This window comes from Enhydra lutris, unplaced genomic scaffold, assembly GCF_002288905.1.
Source record: "Enhydra lutris kenyoni isolate GAN:26980312 unplaced genomic scaffold, ASM228890v2 scaffoldscaffold4, whole genome shotgun sequence".
In the NCBI taxonomy this organism is placed as follows: Eukaryota; Metazoa; Chordata; class Mammalia; order Carnivora; family Mustelidae; genus Enhydra; species Enhydra lutris.
The window spans coordinates 54583347-54604537 of NW_019154088.1; the positions used below are offsets into that span (position 1 = coordinate 54583347).

The following is a 21191-nucleotide window of genomic DNA, read 5'->3' on the forward strand; positions in this document are numbered from 1 at the left end:
ATAGCTTTGTAAAAGCATTTTCCCTTTGAATAAAAATGTTATTTCTGCCTTCCTGTTAAAAAGGTACTCCAATCAACAAACCACCTGTTTTGGGCTATAAAGATCTCAATCTCTTCAAACTCTTTAGACTGGTTTATCATCAAGGCGGATGTGATAATGTAAGTAAGGATGTAATGAAAAGTTAAATTATCTAATGTTGCACTGTTATATGCACTGTAGGTAATAAGCACATTTTCTTAACGAACCTAGAATATTAGTGTAAAGATTATTTCCCTTTGTAAATGTTAACAAATAAAAACTTAATTTTCCAGATTGATAGTGGTGCTGTATGGAAGCAAATTTATATGGACCTTGGCATTCCTATTTTGAATTCAGCTGCTTCCTACAATGTAAAAACTGCTTATAGAAAGTAAGTAGTATAGTTTATTCATCAAAGAATACATATTACAGGAATATTTTCCATTTAATTTGTTAACAGTTAAACAAGAACACATCAAAGAACATTGAAGTTAGAGAAAGTATATAAAAAGGTTTAGGTTAATAGATACATGTGACTGAATGTTATTTCATTGAACCAGGTCTGCTTTACTCCATTTTCTATATTGTCCTGATTTCCTTTTCAAAGTGAGGGATGATGCAGCAGTGTTAATAATCTGAAATGGTGATACATGTTACAGAGCTATATCGCTTATGGTGAAATAGCCTTCATATCAAAACTATGATAGCTATGTTCATTTATCACAGGTGCAGATTTTTCAGGAAGAAATTTTATGATCAGTATTTCTGTTGATAACCTGTATAAAACACTGAGAAATTAGTCACATAGGAAAAGTACTTAAAAAAAAAAAAGTCTTGAGTTTTACTTTTTAAAAATCTGTGTGTGTGTGTGTGTGTAATAATATAGTATTCAAGTTAAATGTAAAGCCTAACATTTCCTAAAATGAAATATTGTTTCTCTAGGTATCTCTATGGTTTTGAGGAATACTGCCGTTCTGCAAATATTCAGTTCAGAACTGTTCACCATCATGAACCAAAAGTAAAAGAGGAAAAAAAAGACTTAGAAGAATCAATGGAAGAGGCTCTAAAAGTAGATCAAGAAATGCCTTTAGTAGAAGTGAAGAGTGAACCTGAGGAAAATATTGATTCAAACAGTGAAAGTGAAAGAGAAGAAATAGAATTAAAATCTCCAAGAGTAAGTAGTTAACATTAGTTTTACCTGCTTTATTTTAAACATTACTTATAATTTTTTATTATGGACATTTTCAGATATACACAAAAAATGGTCCAATTAACCTAGTTTATTTTTCAGTATTGAGTTGTACTTTAGGCAGACTAGTGTGGCTATTTTTTCCTAAATATAGCTCATATTATTTCTTCTAGCTGAGAAAACCATTCCTCCTGTTGTTTTCTGTTTATGTCTTTTGATTTCATTCTCATCTGGGGTCAGTCTCACATATGGACTTCCTTCAAGTCTTGCTAAAAAGTCACCTCACTGAAGCTTATCCTGGTAACATTATCTAAACTTGTAACCTACCGCACCTCTTTGGTATTTGCAATCCCTCTAAGGTTGCTCTTTTTATCTGTAACTTACTTTATATTTTCTTTTTTATATTTGTTTCTTTTACCCTGGTCTGCACTAGAATCGTACTCCATGAGGTCAGGGATTAGCGTTTATTCTGTTCATTGACCGGTCCCAGGCATTGCGAATAGTGCTTGATCTACAAGGAAGGACTTAGTAAATAGCTGTGGAGTGCATGAATCTCCTCATTGTAATACTTGTGCCTCCAGCTGGGTGGGATCTTTTCTTTCTCTGTTACCTGCAGCACACTACATGTACATTTCTCGTGGCAGTTTTTTATACTTCATCTTATTTTCTAGTCACAGGCACACTGCTTTAATCTTCTAACTCTGCTCTTCTTCTCCATTAGTATATAAGTCCTTTGCGGACATGGTCATCCACTATTTTGATTGTTGTCAAATGGTGTCTGTGTGGTAGGACTTATCAAATTCTATTTTATTTTTTTTTTTAAGACTTTATTTATTTATTTGACAGACAGAGATCACAAGTAAGCAGAGAGGCAGGCAGAGAGAGAGGAGGAAGCAGGCGGCTCCCAGCTGAGCAGAGAGCCCGATGCGGGGCTCAATCCCAGGACCCCGAGATCATGACCTGAGCCGAAGGCAGAGGCTTAACCCACTGAGCCACCCAGGTGCCCAGGACTTAACCAGATTTTAGAAGGAAAAATTTATCACACTATCAAAGGAGTTCAGTTACTATTACATCTTATTTTTGAATGAAATAATATTTAGTGAAAGAGGAGATGAAATTCCTCTTTTTGGTGCTTAGAAACCATTTTTTCAAACTGTCCATTTTAACCCTCATCTAGTAAGTAGAATCTTCTAGTGAATTTAATGAAATATTCAAATGGTTTGTTTCATTTCTTTAATTTTTATTTTTAATTTAAAAGTTTGTGGTAAATACACATAATATGCATCATCTATTTTTAAATGTACAGGTCAGTGGCATTAACTACGCTCATATGTTGTGTACTCATCACCACTGTCTATCTCCAGTACCTTTTTCGTCTTGCAAAACTGAAACTAGACATTAAACAGTAACCTCCCATCCCAGCTTGTGGCAACCACCATTCTACTTTCTGTCTCTATGAATTTGATGACTCTAGGTACCTCAGATATGTAGAATCTTACTGTTTCTTTCTTTCTTTCTTTCTTTCTTTCTTTCTTTCTTTCTTTCTTTCTTTTTTTTTTTTAAAGATTTTATTTACTTGACAGAGAAAGATCACAAGTAGGCAGGGAGGCAGGCAGGGAGAGACAGGGAAGCAGGCTCCCTGCTGAGCAGAGAGCCTGATGTGGGGTTCGATCCCAGGACCCTGTGATCATTGACCTCAGCTGAAGGCAGAGGCTTAACCCATTGAGCCACCCAGGCGCCCCTGTTTCATCCGTTTTTGACTGGCATATTTCAGTCAGTATGTCTTCCAGGTTCAATCTGTGTATGTGTCATAATTTCCTTCCTTTTTAAGACTGAATAATATCCCCCATTACATGTATTTTGGACATACTTTCTTGTTCTTAAAGATGTTCTTCATCTTACAAAAAATACTGCAGAGTACTACATAGTATGGATGTACCATAAATTTACCTTCCTTAAGATTTTCTCCTAAATTTTTTATGATTACAAAAGGTGCTGCAAAAAATATCCTTGTTGGGGGCGCCTGCGTGGCTCAGTTGGTTGAGCGACTGCCTTCGGCTCAGGTCATGATCCCGGACTTCCAGGATCTCGTCCTGCATCGGGCTCCCAGCTCCTTGGGGAGTCCGCTTCTCCCTCTGACCTTCTCCTCTCTCATGCTCTCTCTTACTCCTTCTCTCTCAAATAAATAAATAAAATCTTTAAAAAAAAAAGTCCTTGTAAAAATTCCTCCTCATTTGTCTGAATATAGAAGGCAGAATCCTAAGAATGGGATTTCTGGGATGCCTGGCTGCCTGAGTCAGAAGAGAATGCGACTCTTGACCTTGGGGTTGTGAGTTCAATCCCCACATTTTGAGATTACTTAAATAAATAAACTTATAAAATAAAAGTGGTATTTCTGGGACAAAGGTATATAGGCCTAAAGTCTAATAGATAGCAGTTGTTTTCATTCATTTACCTACAAGTATTTAAAGAACAGCTGCTCTGTGCATAGGATATAGAAGTGAAGAAGACAGAGTCTCCGCCTTTGTGGGACTTATATTCTACTTCTTTGTGATGAGAAAAACACACGTTTTTTCTAACTTTGAAGTTTAAGTAGCACATAGGAACAAGGGAGAACATTTGTTTTACTGAGGTATTAATTGTAATGTAGTCTAGTGCTCCTTAAGTTGTTGGCCCCTTTTATGTCCTCTCTTTATTCCAGGTAGATGGGAACTCTGTCAGTGTGAGGAGGTGAACTTGAGGGAGAATTTAGGAGAGAATGAAATGGCTTACCAGTTTCATGGTCAGTTGAGCATGCAAGAGGCTAGATGAAAGCTTCCTGGGGGGAGAATAAGTTACTGCTGGCCCAGTGAGCTCTCCAGACACTCATTCAAAGAAATCAGCTCACTTGTTGGCCATTGATGCAATTTAGTCCTTCCATTTTTTTTCTTTTTTTCTTTTTTTTTTTTTTTTTAAAGATTTTATTTATTTATTTGACAGACAGAGATCACAAGTAGGCAGAGAGGCAGACAGATAGAGAGAGGTGGAAGCAGGCTCCCTGCAGAGCAGAGAGCCCGATGTGGGGCTCGATCCCAGCACACCGGGACCATGACCTGAGCCGAAGGCAGAGGCCTCAACCCACTGAGCCACCCAGGCGCCCCTAGTCCTTCCATTTTTAAAATTTATTTTATTTTTATTTTCTTTAGAGAGAGAGAGCAAGAGTATGGGGGTTGAGGAGTGAGCACAGGGAAGGGGAGAGAGAATCTCAAGCAGGCTCCACACCCAGTGCAGAGTCTGATGCAGGGGCTCAGTCTCACAATCCTGAGGTCATGACCTGAGCCAAAATCAAGGGTTGGACACCCAACTGACTGAGTCATCCCGGTGCCCCAATTCAGTTCTTTTAAAATGTGACACAGAAAGTGATAATGTAAATTTTTTTTAAAAATGGAAAATTAGAGATCACAGAGCTTTTGAAGAGTCCATAATTTAGGGGGCTGTTTTATTATTTTTTAAATTATTGTTAACTTGTGTCATTGATATTTAGTTAATTATTTTAGAACTTTCACTATAGTCAAGAAATAACTAAAAATGGGATAAAATAATGCCAAGTGAAATAAGTCTACAAGGATAAATAAATACATATATGTGGAATCTAAAAACAAATGAACAAACAGAAACAGACTCATGAATACAGAGGGATTAAGAGGCACAAACTAAGAGTTATAAATCACAGGGATGAAAAGTATAGCATAGGAAATATAGTCAGTAATATTGTGATGACTGGTGACAGATGGTAACCACACTTATGGTAAGCACTGCATAAGGTATATAATTGTCAAATCACTGTGTTGTACACCTGAAATTTATATAACATTGTATGTCAACTGTACTTCAATTAAAAAAATCATTATAGTCAAGAAATAATAAAACTGAGAAAATAATGTATTGGACAAAGGAGGAAACTTTTGTTTTTTCTGTAGTATGTATCCAAGGATCATAGACATGGACATAATTAAGTAATTTACATGGGTTGAAAGGAAAAGTACACAAGGGTTGATGGATTGTCATTGTCCTGTCTCAAGCCAGAGAGATGACTGCTCATTGCTGTGAAGGTTTCAGAAAAAGAAGCATTTTCTGCTTTTTCCTCCTTTGTCGTGATAGCTGTTTTAAAGCTTTTACCCCTTCTACTAGGGACGAAGGAGAATAGCTCGAGATGCACATTCTATTAAAAAAGAAATTGAAGAAGAGAAAACAGAAGACAAATTAAAAGACAATGATACAGAAAACAAGGATGTAGTCGATGACTGTGAAACCGCAGAGAAAAAAGAAAATGAACTACTACTGGGGAGAAAAAGCACACCAAAGCAAAAGGAGAAGAAAATTAAAAAGCAGGAGGATTCTGATAAAGACTCAGATGAAGAGGAAGAGAAAAGCCAAGAGAGGTACATTATCTTATATTTGTTCTCCAGAAGCACCTGTCTGGGGTACAGCAGCGCTCTGTTCCTGCTTAGAGATTCAGGTTTGAGGGAATGTTTTCTTATTGGGACTTCCATTCCTCTTGTCTAATGAAGGTGAGACACATTGTGAAGATGATGTGTATCGCCTTTCGGAATTGGAGAATATACTGGTCGCACCATTTTAATAGCACTTGTGCCCTAAACAGTGGCCTCAAAGAAGGCTGCGCCACCCAGTCAAAAGAAAGGTCCTGCAGTTGACAGCAGGGAAGGGAGCTGGAGAAAAATGGAGGAAGTGGACAAGAGGAAACAGCGACAGCAAAAATTCCATTTTAAAAAAGGTACAATGTGGGAAAGCTAACAAACACATGGGTGCACAGTACTAGCAGATGTTTCTGTGTGTTAGCTTGATCTAAGACATTTTTCTTTTTCAAGTTATTGTATTGGAATAAGTGGCATGCACCCCTGATTCTAGTTTGGAAAATACATTCTTGCCCCACATCACACCAATAAATTTCAGTTTTTTTAATGTCCATCCTGTTTGCTGTTGAGTGTTGGTATTTTTTTTTTTTCCCATGTATTATACATGTATGGACTGAACTGACTTAAAGATAACCAAGGATCAGGCAGTCCAGCTAGATCGAAGTAATGTCCGACTGTGTTTAGTTGGCCATTTCTGTGTTGTCAAATGGATTTACTAATTTTTATATGCTACTAAAAAATGAATTTTAATTCAGCAACAACAGCATAACACATGTTCTTGTAACATAAGCTCTTCTCCATAGCTACTTTTCAATTATTACATTATATGATGATAAATTTTCTAGAAATTTGAGTTGTTAAGCAAAATGGAGGAAAGGTAGCCTGCTGCATCCAACTAGTGGCTGACGCCCAGTTGAAAATTAACCATTGAGAAAATATTTGGAAAATTAGGAATGATTGGTGAGTGGAAGAGGTAATTTTATGAACCAGTAAAAATAGGTACAAGAGCTATCACAATTACGTGTGAATTAGATTAGTAAATAAAGTTCTGTAGTAGTATTAGTATTAGGAAAACTGGGAGGAGATAATTGGAGTTGAATATAATGATGTGAGTGTAGTATTTCAAACATTTGGACAAATTTATGCAAAGGTGAACCATTTAAAAAGGAGGGCTTTATTATAGTTTGAAGTTTTGTTAAAAATAAACCTCAAAATACATGTTATATGTACATAATACATAAAACACATAACACATGTAAATACAAAATGTATTTATAGTTGATATGTAAACGGAACAGATACTTATTTTAGAGTTTCACAGACTTGAATATGAAGAACAGTATTCCCTTTATTAAAGATTGAATAGATAGAAAAACATAGTCTGTATTCTCATTCTATAACAGGAATCATAGAAACAGATTTTTTTAAAATCTGTAGAGATTTCTGTTTGAAGTAGTTTCTTAGTATTTTGAAATTACATTATCAGGATATAATTTGGAAGGTGTCCTTCAAGATAAAACATTCCTAGGGCAAATGGGATTGAAAAGCTTCTTCATGTCAGTTCCTCTAGTGGTCCCCAAATTAATGCCCTGTGTTTGTTATAGCACAGTGCCTCCTCTGAAGCATTTAAAACTCTTACGACACTAGAAAGATCTTTGGTGCAAATCTCTTTGGAATCCTTATGAGGGTTAATACAGAATGTTTTGTTTGTAAAGATATTTAAAATATTGTTGGACCTCCCATGTCAGTCTCTTTTCTACCTGATTATTTGAAACAAAGAAAGCTTGATGGAACAGGAGTAAAAACACACAGAAATCAATACAAGATACACAAAGCTTTGTTCTGGTGGTATCTCACAGTTTCAACCGGTGACCTAATATTCAAATATCTACTGTTTCTTTGTTAGGGTAGAGTAACCTTCAAAATTTAAAAGATAGTTACTCAGGTAAATAGCCCTTGTTCATTATTCTGCTCACTAAAACAGCTTCGAAGAACCATTCCAAATTGGGTAGAGAAGATTTACGACAGTTTAGTTGCAGGAAGTTACAAGCTAGATAATTTTCACATAATAAGGTAGCACTTGAGTATGAATCCTAAAGACTTTTTCAAAGGATATGGATCTTCTGTTTTATCAAAAGTGATTAATCAGACTCTACATCATCATTAACTGTGATTACTGATTGGCCTTTAAGAAATACAGATTTACTTGTATAAAGTACAGTGCACCTTTACATAATAAATAAATTCCTAGTAGGTAGTCCATAAAAATCTTCTCCTTCTCCTCCTTCTTCTCCTCCTCCACTGACACGTTATTAAGGTAATACTTAGGTTTTGACTATTCTACATGTTGGATTCTTTTAGCATGTATTAAGTTTGTTCTCCATTAAATTAGTAGCATTATCAATGTTATTAACTTGTCGCAGGGAAGAAACAGAAAGCAAATGTGACTCTGAAGGGGAGGAAGATGAGGAAGACATGGAACCCTGCCTAACAGGAACCAAAGTGAAAGTAAAATATGGTCGAGGGAAAACGCAGAAAATCTATGAAGCCAGTATTAAAAGCACTGAAATTGATGATGGAGAAGTTTTATACTTGGTACATTATTATGGATGGAACGTCAGGTAAGCAAGAAATCTGTGTTCTTACTATTGCAATTTCTTTCCATGGTTCAAAAAGATGTTTAATGTTGTGGACTAAACCAAATGGTATATAGGTATTTATAAAGCACGCCTTTTATCTGAATTCTCCAAAACTCTCAACATCCCCACTGCTTTATTAGCTATGTCAGTACTTCCACCCCACCAGGATCCTATCTGTAGTTGAGTAGGTTGAATTTATTCCTCATTTGCAGTGAGAGAACAGAGTATGGCATACCAGAGGGCATCTCAATAAGAGGGTGTTATTAGATGAATTAATGAAAGTCTAGGGCACTGCTTCTGGGAACAGCAGTAGCCCAGGATTATGTGGAAACATCCTTCAGGACATGGGCGGGGAGGCAGGCCCGAAGCTCTCAGCAGTGCAGGTGGTTTGTTTATTACATTTATTCAAAATGAAGTTTGTATCAAGCATTCTAATAATTCTAAATAGGTTGATTTAATTAGATGAGGCACCTGAGTGGCGAGGGTTTAGGGAGTGGGCTTTGCTCTGGATTGGACATGGTCAGGAAGTGGTGATAATTCTGGTTATCTTAATAAATCTTATCTAAAAGAAGAGAAGACTAGACCAAGGTTAGTGTTGTAATTGGTAAAGCAGCAGCAAGTGATTCAAGATAAGGATGAAGATCATTTTTGTGGCTTGGACAATGTTCCTTTTTTTACTGTATTTAGATACTAACAATTATGAAGTCATGCTTTTGTCTTGTTCCATCATGCTCATGGAATGGACTTGTCTGATGTTGCTGTTCTATGAAATTGTTGTTCAACAGGAGAATAACAGGACCTGACTATGAGTGCCAGATCAGCTGTGTGGCTGATAGTACTAAGCCAGTTCCTGAATGTCAGGGACTACTTTTCTGTCTCTTTTGGAAAGTCTTGTGTTTAATATCTCTGCTTCCCCTGTCTTTGCTTGGAGCCAATGTGCTTCAAGGTTTCCCTGCATATTGCAAATATGTTATGTGTCAGTTCTCTCACCTCTAAATTGGGGAAGATGAAGTACATATTTTATAGAGATGTGAGAAATAGTGCTTACCACCTGTTTTAATATACAAAGTGTTTAAAACAGTGTGTGTCATGTAGTAAATGCTCAATAAATACTGACTTTTTTTTAAGGCCTTTTTTGGGGGGGTGGCAGAAAAAAAGTGAGAGGGGGAGCAGCAGAGGGAGAGGGAGAAATAGGCTCCCCACTGAGCAGGGAGCCCAACGTGGGGCTCCATCCCAGGATCCTGGCATCATGACCTGAGCCGACAGCATATGCCCAAGTGACTGAGCCACCCAGGCGCCCCTGTTTTCTTCAGTGAGGGAGAGTTAGGTTTCTTTCATTTTGCATCATTTTAAGAGTATGGGTTTAATGAATACTATATAAAACTTTAAAAGTTCTCAAACCAGGGACGCCTGGGTGGCTCAGTGGGTTGGGCCTCTGCCTTTGGCTCAGGTCATGGTCTCAGGGTCCTGGGATTGAGCCCCACATCGGGCTCTCTGCTCAGCAGGGAGCCTGCTTCCCCCTCTCTCTCTGCCTGCCTCTCTGCCTGCTTGTGATCTCTGTGTGTCAAATAAATAAATAAAAATCTTAAAAAAAAAAAAAAAGTTCTCAAACCAGCCTATGCCCTTCACACTTCTGCCAATATTAGGAACAAACTTTTTAAATTTTTTAGAAGAGTTTATTGACTTATTTTAGGGAGCGATAAAGAGCATGAGTGAGGGGAGGACAGAGAGAGAGAATCTCAAGCAGACTCCCTCTGAGTTTGGAACCTGGTTGGGGGTGGGTCTTGATCTCACAACCGTGAGATCATGACCTGAGCCAAAATAAGAGTCAGACACTCAGCGAGCGGACTGAGCCATCCAGGTGCCCCGAAACTTTTGTAATTAAAAAAAAAAAATGTTTACTATTGAATGTTTATAGTTGATGTACAATGACATACTAGTTTCGGGCACATAACACGATTCAGTAATTCTATGCAAACTCTTTAGTCCATCTCTGAGATTGTTCTTTTGTATGCATGTATTGTTGAATGGGGGGGGCATTTTGTCAGCCCTGAGTCACTGCTTTTGCAGTTGTAGCACAGGATAACCTTCGTTTTTCCTCTGCTTCTGTTCAGTTCCTTGCCATCTACTCTTACTTACCCTCTGTTGTGAGTCTATTCTTCTGTTCTGCTTTCTAGAATGTCCCCTACCTATCATCCTTGTGCTTATCTTTTTAATGTTTTACTATATGACTTTTCTCAACAGTCATTTTATTATCTGCTTACATTCTCCCTAGTTGGTTATCTTCTCAACTAGCTACTCACATGGTCTGTGGTTTTTCATTGTCCTTCTGTACTCTTAAAAGCTAGTATCATTCTGGTCTGCTTATTGAAACAGAATCACTGTAGTTCTTAGAGAATCCGTTGGATTTCTGCAACATGGTAGCATGTGCAACTGTGAGGTGAGTTCTGGTCTGTAGTTGAGAAATTCTGGGATCGCCCTTGGTTGGCACTATTCATGCTGGAGTACCTACATGACATACTGTGGTGGCCAAGCCAGTATGTTCCGGCCCCAGTGTACTCTAGATTAGATCTGTGCTTCTTGCTTGTCTGATACGTCCTGTGGAATTTTGGAATTGGGCATTTACTCCTTCATTAGCCCCGGACCAGACACATAAATAGCCCTCTTATTGTGTTTACCAGACTATATTTGGTTTTACTGTCTTTCACACCATACTACAAGTTGCAGAGAGGAAGGACCTTCCTCCTCTTCTCTATTATTCTTTACATATTTCCTCATACAGTGCCGGGGATGCTGGTAGGCCCTCAGTAAATGTCCAAATGAGTGAATATTTCTAAATGAGGTAAGAATACCTGGAAAAATGAAAATAATTGGGTTAGTCCAGGAAGAGATAGTATTCAAACCATAGAATAGATAGTCATGGTCCTGAGTCTGCCAAAATGTGGATATTGGAACTATGTTCTTACTTTGCACGGCACCATGGTACCTGGGTTACAAAGCATGAGGATGTTTTTCATTAACACAGTGCAGTTCAAAACAAGAACTGCCTGTAGTATTTTTTTGCTTAAATGTTCAGATTTTAGATTTTGATCGAGCTCTATGAATACCTATATGTTTACATCATGGAAGAACTGGTATTTAGTTCTACAAAGTTTAATTTTTTATTTGCCCCTGATTAGTAACTTGGACCATGTTGAAGTTTAAAAGTGATGTTAATATTTTGGAAAAAGGTATAGGGGAAATGAGTTTTCAATTTGAGCTAAACAGATAAACTTGGATAAAGGAAATGAAATATCTCTAAAAATTTTCGGAGTTTTAGGGCAGCTGGGTGCTTAGTTGGTTGGGCAACTGCCTTCGCCTCAGGTCATAATCCTAGAGTCCCAAGATTGAGTCCTGAGTTGGGCTCCCTGCTCAGCAGGAAGTCTGCTTCTCCCTCTGACCTCCCCCCTTCATGCTCTCTCTCTCTCAAATAAATAAATAAATAAAATCTTAAAATTTTTTTTTTCCAGAATTTTAGAGGTGACATAATTCAGAATAAAATTTCCCTAGAAATACTGGAGGCTATAGAGTTCTGAGAGGAAAAGAGAGTTGACAAGGACTTTATAAATAAACCTGGAACTGATCATATTACAAATGGGAATTCACCTGATTTCCCTTTGCATTATTCAGTCAATAGGGTGAATGGCAGTGTAGCACACACGTATTGCATTAAGCTCAGATCTGTGGGAAACAAAAATACAGTTGTGGAAAAGAAGAGCGGTACAGTTGTGGAAAAGAAGAGCGGTTCAGTTGTGAGTCTGTGTAGAGTTTGCCCACCTAGCTCTTCCTCTGACCTTGTTTACCCTAAGACATTCTCTTGCCTTCAACGGTTGGTGGTGAGTCAACAAAGCACCCAGCACAAGCTGGCACACGTTACAAACAAGCCAGCCCCTGTGCTCTCCACGTTTCTGCCAACACTAGAACCAGACTCTTTAGTTTTCTCACTGTTGTATTATTTGGTGCATACATTCAAATAAGGTATTGTGAAGTTCTAATTTTTTTCTTTGTTTTAAGGTATGATGAATGGGTGAAGGCTGACAGGATAATCTGGCCTTTGGACAAAGGTGGACCAAAGAAAAAACAGAAGAAAAAAGCAAAAGTATGTATATAGAGTCATATCCTTTATGATAAATATAGGTATTATTTATATTGTACTGTTTTTTATAAATCTTGTTTTCTCATTATGATAATCCTCTTGATTCTTTTAAGGTAGTTGTGATTTTCTCTCTTATAACCCAGAACCTAAAAGAACAAAAATGTAAACACATTATCATACTGCTTTAGGAAAGATAAAAACCAGGGACCCCTTAGGGTATAGGCTTCAAACTCAAATGTGTATAGGAGCTATACAGAAAAAGGGTAAAGCAGGGTTGATAGTGACAAAAAAGAGGACACTTTCCTCACCAAGGGAAGGTGGAACTCACCAGTCTCCTGTGGGATACAGACTCAGGGTTGCCAGATTTTAGGATTTGTTTAAGTCACTGTCTTGAAAGCTAATACGAGATTTTAAAACACATACCTACTGGCTAGTTGTACTCACAACCACACCCTCGATTTTCAGCCTTTGCTGTAGAGATTCACCTAGTGTTTTGTCTGTTTAATGTAGATATCTTTCTGGTGCTCAGGGAGTAGTAAGGAATGAGGTGGGGAAGGTGCTGAGTAGTTGTGCATCTCTCTAATGCATGGACTCTGGCTTTCACAATGTAATTGCAGTGTTGCAAACTGTAGACTATCATATTCATATAAATACAAACTGTGTTAGAAAACAACTTGCTTTTAACGTTTCTATAAGCACAAATTAAGAGTTGACATATAAAATATGTAATCTTTCTGAGTTATGATCCTCCTTGGAGAAATAGAATGTTTATTTTTTCTAAGGCACTGGCCCTTTTCATACATTTTGTTTTTGTTACCCAGAATAAAGAGGACAGCGAAAAGGATGAAAAGAGGGAAGAGGAGAGGCAAAAGTCAAAACGAGGACGACCTCCTTTAAAATCTACACTTTCATCGAACATGCCGTATGGTTTGTCTAAGACTCCAAACAGTGAAGGAAAATCAGGTACCAGAAGGGCTCGCAGCAATATGCCAGACAGCTCACCTCTGTCAAATGGAATGGAAGGTGCTCGATTTTGAGGATCGTTGATTTAAAAAAATCAATAATATAAACAATAAAACTTCACTTGTGTGTGAGATTCATAGGAGGTCATCTAAGTTTTTAATCTCATATAATTTACACTACAAAATTTGACTTGAAGAAAATATTTTAGTATATCATGTTTATTTAAAATTTAGTGGTTTTATTTTAATTTGGGAATATTTTTCTTATTGTAGGAATATTCTAATTTTATTTTATTTTTTAAGATTTTATTTATTTATTTGACAGAGACAGAGAGAGAAGGAATACAAGGAGGGGGAGTGGGAGAGGGAGAAGCAGGCTTCCTGCTGAGCAGGGAGCCCGACACAGGGCTTGATCCCAGGGCTCTGGGATCATGACCTGAGCTAAAGGAAGACACTTAACGACTGAGCCACCCAGGTGCCCCAGAATATTCTGTTTTAAAAGAAGATGGGTTGACAAGTCATGCATCCTTCTCTGTGCTGCACTTTCAGACGTGCATCAGTGTTTCTCATAACTCAGTGCTGTTCACCTAGGATATTTCAACAAAACTGAGAGCAGAGTTTTCAAAAAGCACAAACTAATGCAATATAGGCATTTTGTGATGAGTATAGGTGAATATATCCTATTTTGTTTTTAACTTTACCCCCACCTTTCTTCCTTTGTGTGCTTTCCCATGTAAATTAAAATGTTAAATAGTGGTCTTATATGAAATTTTCCCTCCCTTCAAGAAAAAAGGTATTCTGAACTACGAGATTGCCATTTGTCCATACAGAGTTTGTGTGTAAAATAGAGAAGGGTATGCTCATACCTCCTTACTGCCATCTGCTGCGAAGTTGTCATAGTACACAAATGCTAGATACCCACAAAGCGTAAGGTGTCCTTTGATAGCATGCTCCTGTGCAGTGTACAAACTACAAAACTATATACATAGTAGTCTTAGTCTTGCTCAACTCCTAGATGAAACTTCTTTTTTTAACAGGAGAACAAATGGATTCTAAACTTTGAATATGATAAAATCACAAAACCTTATACCTTTTCACTTAAAAAAATACATTTAGGTTTGCCTTTTTGAACTTGTTTACAATATGATCACCATGTGAGCAGAATTTTTATGTTTTATAGTTCCTTACAGCCTAATTTATTATTTTTAAAAATAATTTACTATAAAATAAGTATACTTTATAGCTCCTTACAGCCCTTATTATTTTAAAAAATTCTTTAACTTAATGAGAATGATTTCTTTTGCAAGAAGGTAGCTTGACTAGGGGCACCTGGGTGGCTCAGTTAGTTAAGTGTCTGTCTTCGGCTCAGGTCATGATCCTGGGTCAGGGTCTTGGGATCCAGCCCTGTGTTGGGCTCTCTGCTCAGCAGGGAGCCTACTTCTTCCTCTGCCTGCTGCTCCTCCACTTGTGCTTTCTATCTCTTTCTCTCTAATAAATAAATAAAATCTTAAAAAAAAAAGTTTGCTTGCCTATACTTTTATGTCTTTTAATCAGAAGAACATTTAAATTTTTGGGAATTCAAATTGCTCATTTTGTATATCTCCTCTTTTCAGAATTATGTTAAATAATTCTTTCTAGGGACACAAAATGCCCATCACATTTATTAATCAGTACCTATTAGACCTCAGATCAAACCACTTAATGTATTAACTTAATATAATTTCAGTACTAGTCCTTTGATTTTTCTTTTTCTTTTTTTTAAATTTAACATTTATTTATTTATTTTAGAGAGACAGTACAGGGGTGAGGGGCAGAGGGAGAGAGAGAATCCTAAGCAGAATCCCTGCTGAGTGTTGAGCCTGATGTGGGGCTCAGTCTCATGACCCCCAGATGATGATCTGAGCCAAAACCAAGAGTGGCATGCTCAACCAACTAAGCCACTCAGGTGCCCCAGTCCTTTGATTATTCTAAGGATTAACATAGCCTAAACATGATACTAGTGAAAAATGCAAAATAGTTCTTTTATAAAATTGAGATAGTAATATTTTCAATGTGTTGTATTTTTTACATGGAGTTTAATTTGAAGTACCCGCATTTAGGGCACAAATAAATGTATGGCCAGAAATTTTTACAGGGATGTACTCAGAGATACATGATTAAGAGTTTTGTTTGGGTGGTAGAATTTTTATTCTAAAGTTACATTGGTAATTAAGATAGAAACCTTTGTAATATAATATTTCCTTTTGCAGACTCTTGCTCATCGGATAGTGAAACAGAAGACCTTTTAGAAAAGAATTTGATGAATGAAGATCTTTCTCCTGAGGGTAAAGAACTAGAAAAAAGTGAAAATTTAAATGATGATAAAGTAGATGAAGAAAATCCAAAGATTGCTGCACATATATTAAAAGAAAATGAAAGGACACAAATGCAGCCTTTAGAAACACTGAAGTTAGAAGTTGGAGAGAATGAACAAATAGTACAGATTTTTGGAAGTAAAGTGGAACACATAGAAGAAGTTAAGAAAGAGGCTGAAAAATCTCCTAAGGGAAAGGGAAGACGAAGCAAGACAAAAGACCTTTCTTTAGAAATTATAAAGATTTCGTCATTTAGCCAGGATGAAGCTGGAAGTGAACCTCATATAGAAACTCAGAGTCTAGAATTTTCTTCATTAGACAGTAAAAACTTCTCTTCTACTATCGAAGATGAAACTGACCAATGTGCAAAAGAAAAAAAGTTGAAACGGAAAATACTGGGACAGTCATCACCAGAGAAAAAAATACGAATTGAGAATGGAATGGAAATGACAAACAGCTTATGTCAAGAAAAGACCAGTGACTGTGTTGCATCTGAGGGAATGAAAAACTTAAATTTTGAGCAACACTTTGAAATAGAAAATGAAGGAATGCCATCATTAATTGCAGAGTCAAACCAAGGCATTCAAGAATTGACTAGTGAAAAATTTGACAATCCCGCTGAAGAAACTGTAAATACTCCACGGAAAGAAGAAGAGGATGCAATGCCTCTGATTGGGCCTGAGACTTTGGTTTGCCATGAAGTTGATCTGGATGATTTGGATGAGAAGGATAAGACCAGTATTGAAGATGCAGTAGTTGAAAGCTCTGAGTCTAACTCTCTTGTTTCTATCCCACCTGCCCTTCCCCCTGTAGTACAGCATAACTTTTCAGTAGCTTCACCACTTACTCTCAGTCAAGATGAGTCTCGAAGTATAAAAAGTGAGAGTGACATAACCATTGAAGTTGATAGCATTGCTGAAGAATCTCAAGAAGGTCTCTGTGAGAGGGAATCAGCGAATGGGTTTGAAGCCAGTGTTGCCTCTGGTACCTGTAGTATAATTGTTCAAGAAAGAGAAAACAGAGAGAAGGGTAAGGACTTTCTAGGGAGAATATCAGCCTTTATGATCAACCCCAAAATTAATAAGTTAAGAGTTTTAGGAGCTCTTGAGCAGTAAAGTTCCCTCCCTCCCTCCCTCTTATTTGTGCTTTCCTTTCTACAGACTCCCCCTCTCCTTTCCCCTGCCTTAAAAAAAAAAAAAAGTATATATAGAAATTTATTTGGAGTAGACAGGTGAATAATTACAGCTGCTCTTGCCTGGCCGTGGCTCCAGAGAGGAGTACGAACTGCGGTAGTGGGAGTTATGGCAGGACAGGTGTTTAGAAAGTTTCTTCCCCTTTCTGACTGAGTTGTAGTTGAAACGAGTGTAGCTGAAACTGTAACCAAAGGAGGCATTATGCTTCCAGAAAACTCTGATGGAGAAGTATTGCAAGCAATAGTAATAGTTGTTGGATCGGGCTCTAAAGGAAAGGGTAGAGAGATTCAACCAGTTAGTGTGAAAGTTGGAGATAAAGTTCTTCTCCCAGAATATGGAGGCTCAAAGTCATTCTAGATGACAAGGATTATTTTTTATTTGGAGATGGTGACATTCTCAGAAAGCACATAGACTTAATAAATCATTATTGAAATGGCATCATGGGAAGCTGCCCATTCCACTGAGTTGTGGAATCTTTAATCATGTAAATAATTTCCATGTCTCTTTTATAATAAACTAATGGTATCCAAAATGATATATATTTTTTTCAATTGTCTCTTTCCCCTTACTTCAGGTCAGAAAAGGCCAAGTGATGGAAATAGCGGATTATTGGCAAAAAAACAAAAGCGTACCCCAAAGCGAACAAGTGCTGTAGCCAAAAGTGAAAAGAATGGAACAGGTTGGTGCTTTCCAATACTGGCTTTAGCATAGTGTTAATATTTTCAGCATTTTGTTGGTTCGATCATTTGTGTCAATTTAAAAATAAATTTGGTTTAGGGGCATCCGGCTGGCTTACTTGGTAGAGTACGTGACTCTTACTCTTAGAGTTGTGAGTTCAAGCCCCACGTTGGGGGTGGAATTTACTTAATTTAAAAAAAAAATTTTTTTTTTAAATGTTTGGTTTATTATGTTCTGGAAATAGCAATTTTTCCACTGGTTTTTAATCTGAAGGGGCTTGTCAGTTTTATTTGGAGCTGGGATAGCTGATTCGTTTTTATGCTCATTTCATTTGTATCTCTTATGTAAAGTGGTTTAATACTGAGGAACGTATTTGAGAATCTTGAATAATAGGAAAGTAATATTTGTTCTAGTGGTAAAAGCAGATTAAGTTTATATTTCTGAGTGGAATGGTTTACTTGAATCTAGAAAAGCTGATTTCTAAATAGTATCATGGTATTTTTAAAACAAGAAGATAGTAAGATTCTTACAGAAACAAACAAGAAAGTAAATCAGTATGAATAGCATACATGAGAAAGACTTCTGTGTGGAATAAAACTAGGTTGTGGAATATAGCAGAAATAAACATGGTTGATTTTGACAAAGTCTTATCTCCAAAACATGCCTTCATACAAGGCTGAAAAGAAAATTCTAGGTTACAGTAGATACATATCCTATGGACGGAGCATATAGTTTATATAAGATAAAAGGTTATTTCAGAGGAAAACTTTTGAACCGTATTTGAAATTCTTAGAGCCACATGTAGCTAGTGGCTGGACAATACAGATACAGAGTACAGAGGAGGAGTGATGGGAAATGAGAATGGAGAGTCAGCAGGAATTACACAGGGCAACTTAATAACGTCATAGTGCCTGGCAGATAGGTTTGTCAGACGATCAAAGTGAACACCACCAGTAATGGGACTGATAGGAATCACGTACTACCTGACAGGATGCAACAGGAACACAGGAGCACATCTGTAACATTCCTGTCAAAGAGGCATAACCTGAATATAACCATCAGGAACCACCAACAAATTCCAATTGAAGGGTCGTCTATGAAATAACTGATCTGTAATTTAAGAAATTGCAAAGGTCATGAAAGTCAAGGAAAGAGGAACTGTTGCAGATTTAAAGGAGGCTTATGAGACATGACAATTAAAAGCAGCATATGATTCTCGCCCGGATCCTATTGCTACAAAAGACATGATTGGGTCAAGTAGAGAAGCTTGTACAGGATCTGCGAATTAGATGTTAATATGTTTGTGTTCATTTCCTGATTTTGATTGTTGTATTATGGTTCTCTAAGTGTGTGGTGGTTTTAAAAATGTACCTACAAATCTGTTGATATTCTCCCCTTCAAGAGACAAAGCCTAATTCCCTTCCCTTGAGTGTGGGCTAAATGAAGTGGTAGAATATGACTTCAGAGACTAGGTCATAAAAGGCACTGCAGATTCCTCCTTGCTCACCCTTGGATCCCTTGGTCTGAGGAAAGTTAGTTGTCAAGTCCTGAGGACACAGTAGTCTATGAGGAGGTCCACATGGTGAACTGAGCACATCCTGTCAACGGCAAGCAAGGAGCTGAGGCCTCCTGCCAAAAGCCACATGAGTGAACCATCTTGGAAACATAGTCTTCAGCTGCAGTGAAGTCTTCCGAGGCCACAGCTTCAGCTAAAGGCTTGACTGCAACATCGCAGGATTCTCTGAGCCAGACTACACAGCCAAGCTTCTCCCAGATCCCAGATATTGTGAGATATCTGGGATATCCAGATAGCCCAGAGATAACCATTTGTAGTTTTAAACTGTTAAGTTTGGGGCCAGTTTGCCGATAACTAATACGAGAAGAATGTTCTTATTTGTAGGAAAGAAGCACTGAAGTACTCAAGTATGGCTGAGTAACTTAAACTTCAAATGGGTCAGAAAAACATTTTTTTGGTAACTGATCTTACAAGTTTTTTGTAAGTTTAAGGATTGTCTAAAAAGTTAAAAAGATTAAAAAGAAAGGAGATCATCAGTTTTACTTTTGGGATTTCTTATTTGTCAAGAAGAAATGAATTTAAGAGATGGAATCAGTGGGACTCAGTTACTGTTAGTTACATATGAGGGACCTGCTCATGACCATATGGAACACAGGAGAAGCAGCAGGTTGTTGGAAGAATAATTTAGAGAATGTTGAATTAGGGGTACCCAGTATTAGGGAAGTAGGAGTCTGGAGCTTAGAAGAGTCTGTTTTTAGAAGATGGTATGTGAAGGATTGCAAGATGATGAAATTGCCATGGGAGAGTTGTAAAATGAAAAGAAAAAGAACCAAAAATATAATTCAGTGGGCTGTCTTTATATGGGTATTGATCAGAGACAAATGCAAGTCACTAAACGCTAGTGGGTTTGAATGAGAAAGTTTTGAATTCTATAGGATATGTAATATGATTAAAATACATTCAATGAATTTGGTGAATTATAAATGTTGGGACCCTAACAAGAGCATGGGAATGTGATTAGAAGATGTGGAAATCAGGATAACAAAGAATTTCTTTCAAGAAATTCGACTTTAAAGAGAAGGAAAGAGGTGCCAGCTAAAAGGGGAAGTTCTCCTTCTGTTCCCTCCCTCTCTCAGGGTTGGAAGGATGTAAGCATGTTGGTAGACTGGGAAAAGAAGCTGAAGATAAAAGAAGAGGGATAGTTGATGTTGGGCTATTTTAGAGGAGCTGTGAGTGGATGGTTTTAAGAGTACAGCTGAAGAGATTGGTCTTCAAAAGCATTCTCCTCTTTCTGAGCGCCCCCAAAAGTTAATAAAGACAGATGCATGTAGAGGAGAGGCTGGGAAATTGAGTACGTAACATTCAACTTTGCTTTTTCAGTAGAAGGCAAGGTTGGCTTTTGAGAGTAGGAAGGAAGTTGGGTATGAGAGATTGGGGGGAAAAAAAAAAGTAAAACTGAGAGAATTCTAATTTGTAATGAAGTGAAAAGCAAAAGCATATCTAAGTACAAATCTGGTGAGGAGGGACAGAGTTGCAAATGATTATCTGATCACATTTTATTATATGTATGTTAAAGGAAGTGTATATACATCAAGTATTTTTTGTGCTTTTTCATTTATGCAATTTGGGTAGCTTTATGTCTTGTTTTAAACATAAATGGGGCAATACTGTACATATTGTTTTATAACTTTGCTTTTTTATTTAACAGTATATATTGGCTATTTTGCCATTTTTGTTCTTATAAACTTTAGCTCATTCTTTTTAACTTCGAAGTATTCAATAGTATACTTGACCTTTGAACAACAGGCGTTTAAATTGTGCAGATACACTTAAACAGATTTTTTTAGAGTTCTGTTAATGTATTTCATGTTCCTTATGATTTTCTAACATTTTCTTTCTGTAGCTTACTTTATTAGTTTATTATTATTATTATTATTTATAATTATTAATTTGTTAATATACTGTATAATGTTGTATATAACTTACACACTCTGTGTTAATCGATTTATGGTATCAGTAAGGCTTCCGATCAGCAATAGGCTGTTAGCAATTAAGTTTTTGGGGAGTCAGAAGTAAATGCACATTTTTGAGT

General features: G+C 37.1%; 1 protein-coding gene and 1 pseudogene across 2 annotated transcripts in view; both read left to right on the forward strand.

Annotated features, from left to right (window-relative positions):
• Positions 1–21191, forward strand: part of LOC111160014 (AT-rich interaction domain 4A) — a 63183-nt gene that overhangs the window by 35082 nt on the left and 6910 nt on the right. Inside the window, exons 13-21 of one of the 2 annotated variants that reach the window (XM_022522785.1) lie at positions 64–158; positions 312–409; positions 961–1192; positions 5378–5628; positions 8046–8243; positions 12315–12399; positions 13218–13419; positions 15608–16741; positions 17480–17584. In XM_022522785.1, coding sequence (XP_022378493.1) covers positions 64–158; positions 312–409; positions 961–1192; positions 5378–5628; positions 8046–8243; positions 12315–12399; positions 13218–13419; positions 15608–16741; positions 17480–17584 — 2400 coding nt within the window. The remainder of the gene's footprint in view (positions 1–63; positions 159–311; positions 410–960; positions 1193–5377; positions 5629–8045; positions 8244–12314; positions 12400–13217; positions 13420–15607; positions 16742–17479; positions 17585–21191) is intronic. The other variant, XM_022522788.1, reaches the window with a different exon arrangement.
• LOC111159089 lies at positions 17014–17336 on the forward strand (annotated as a pseudogene).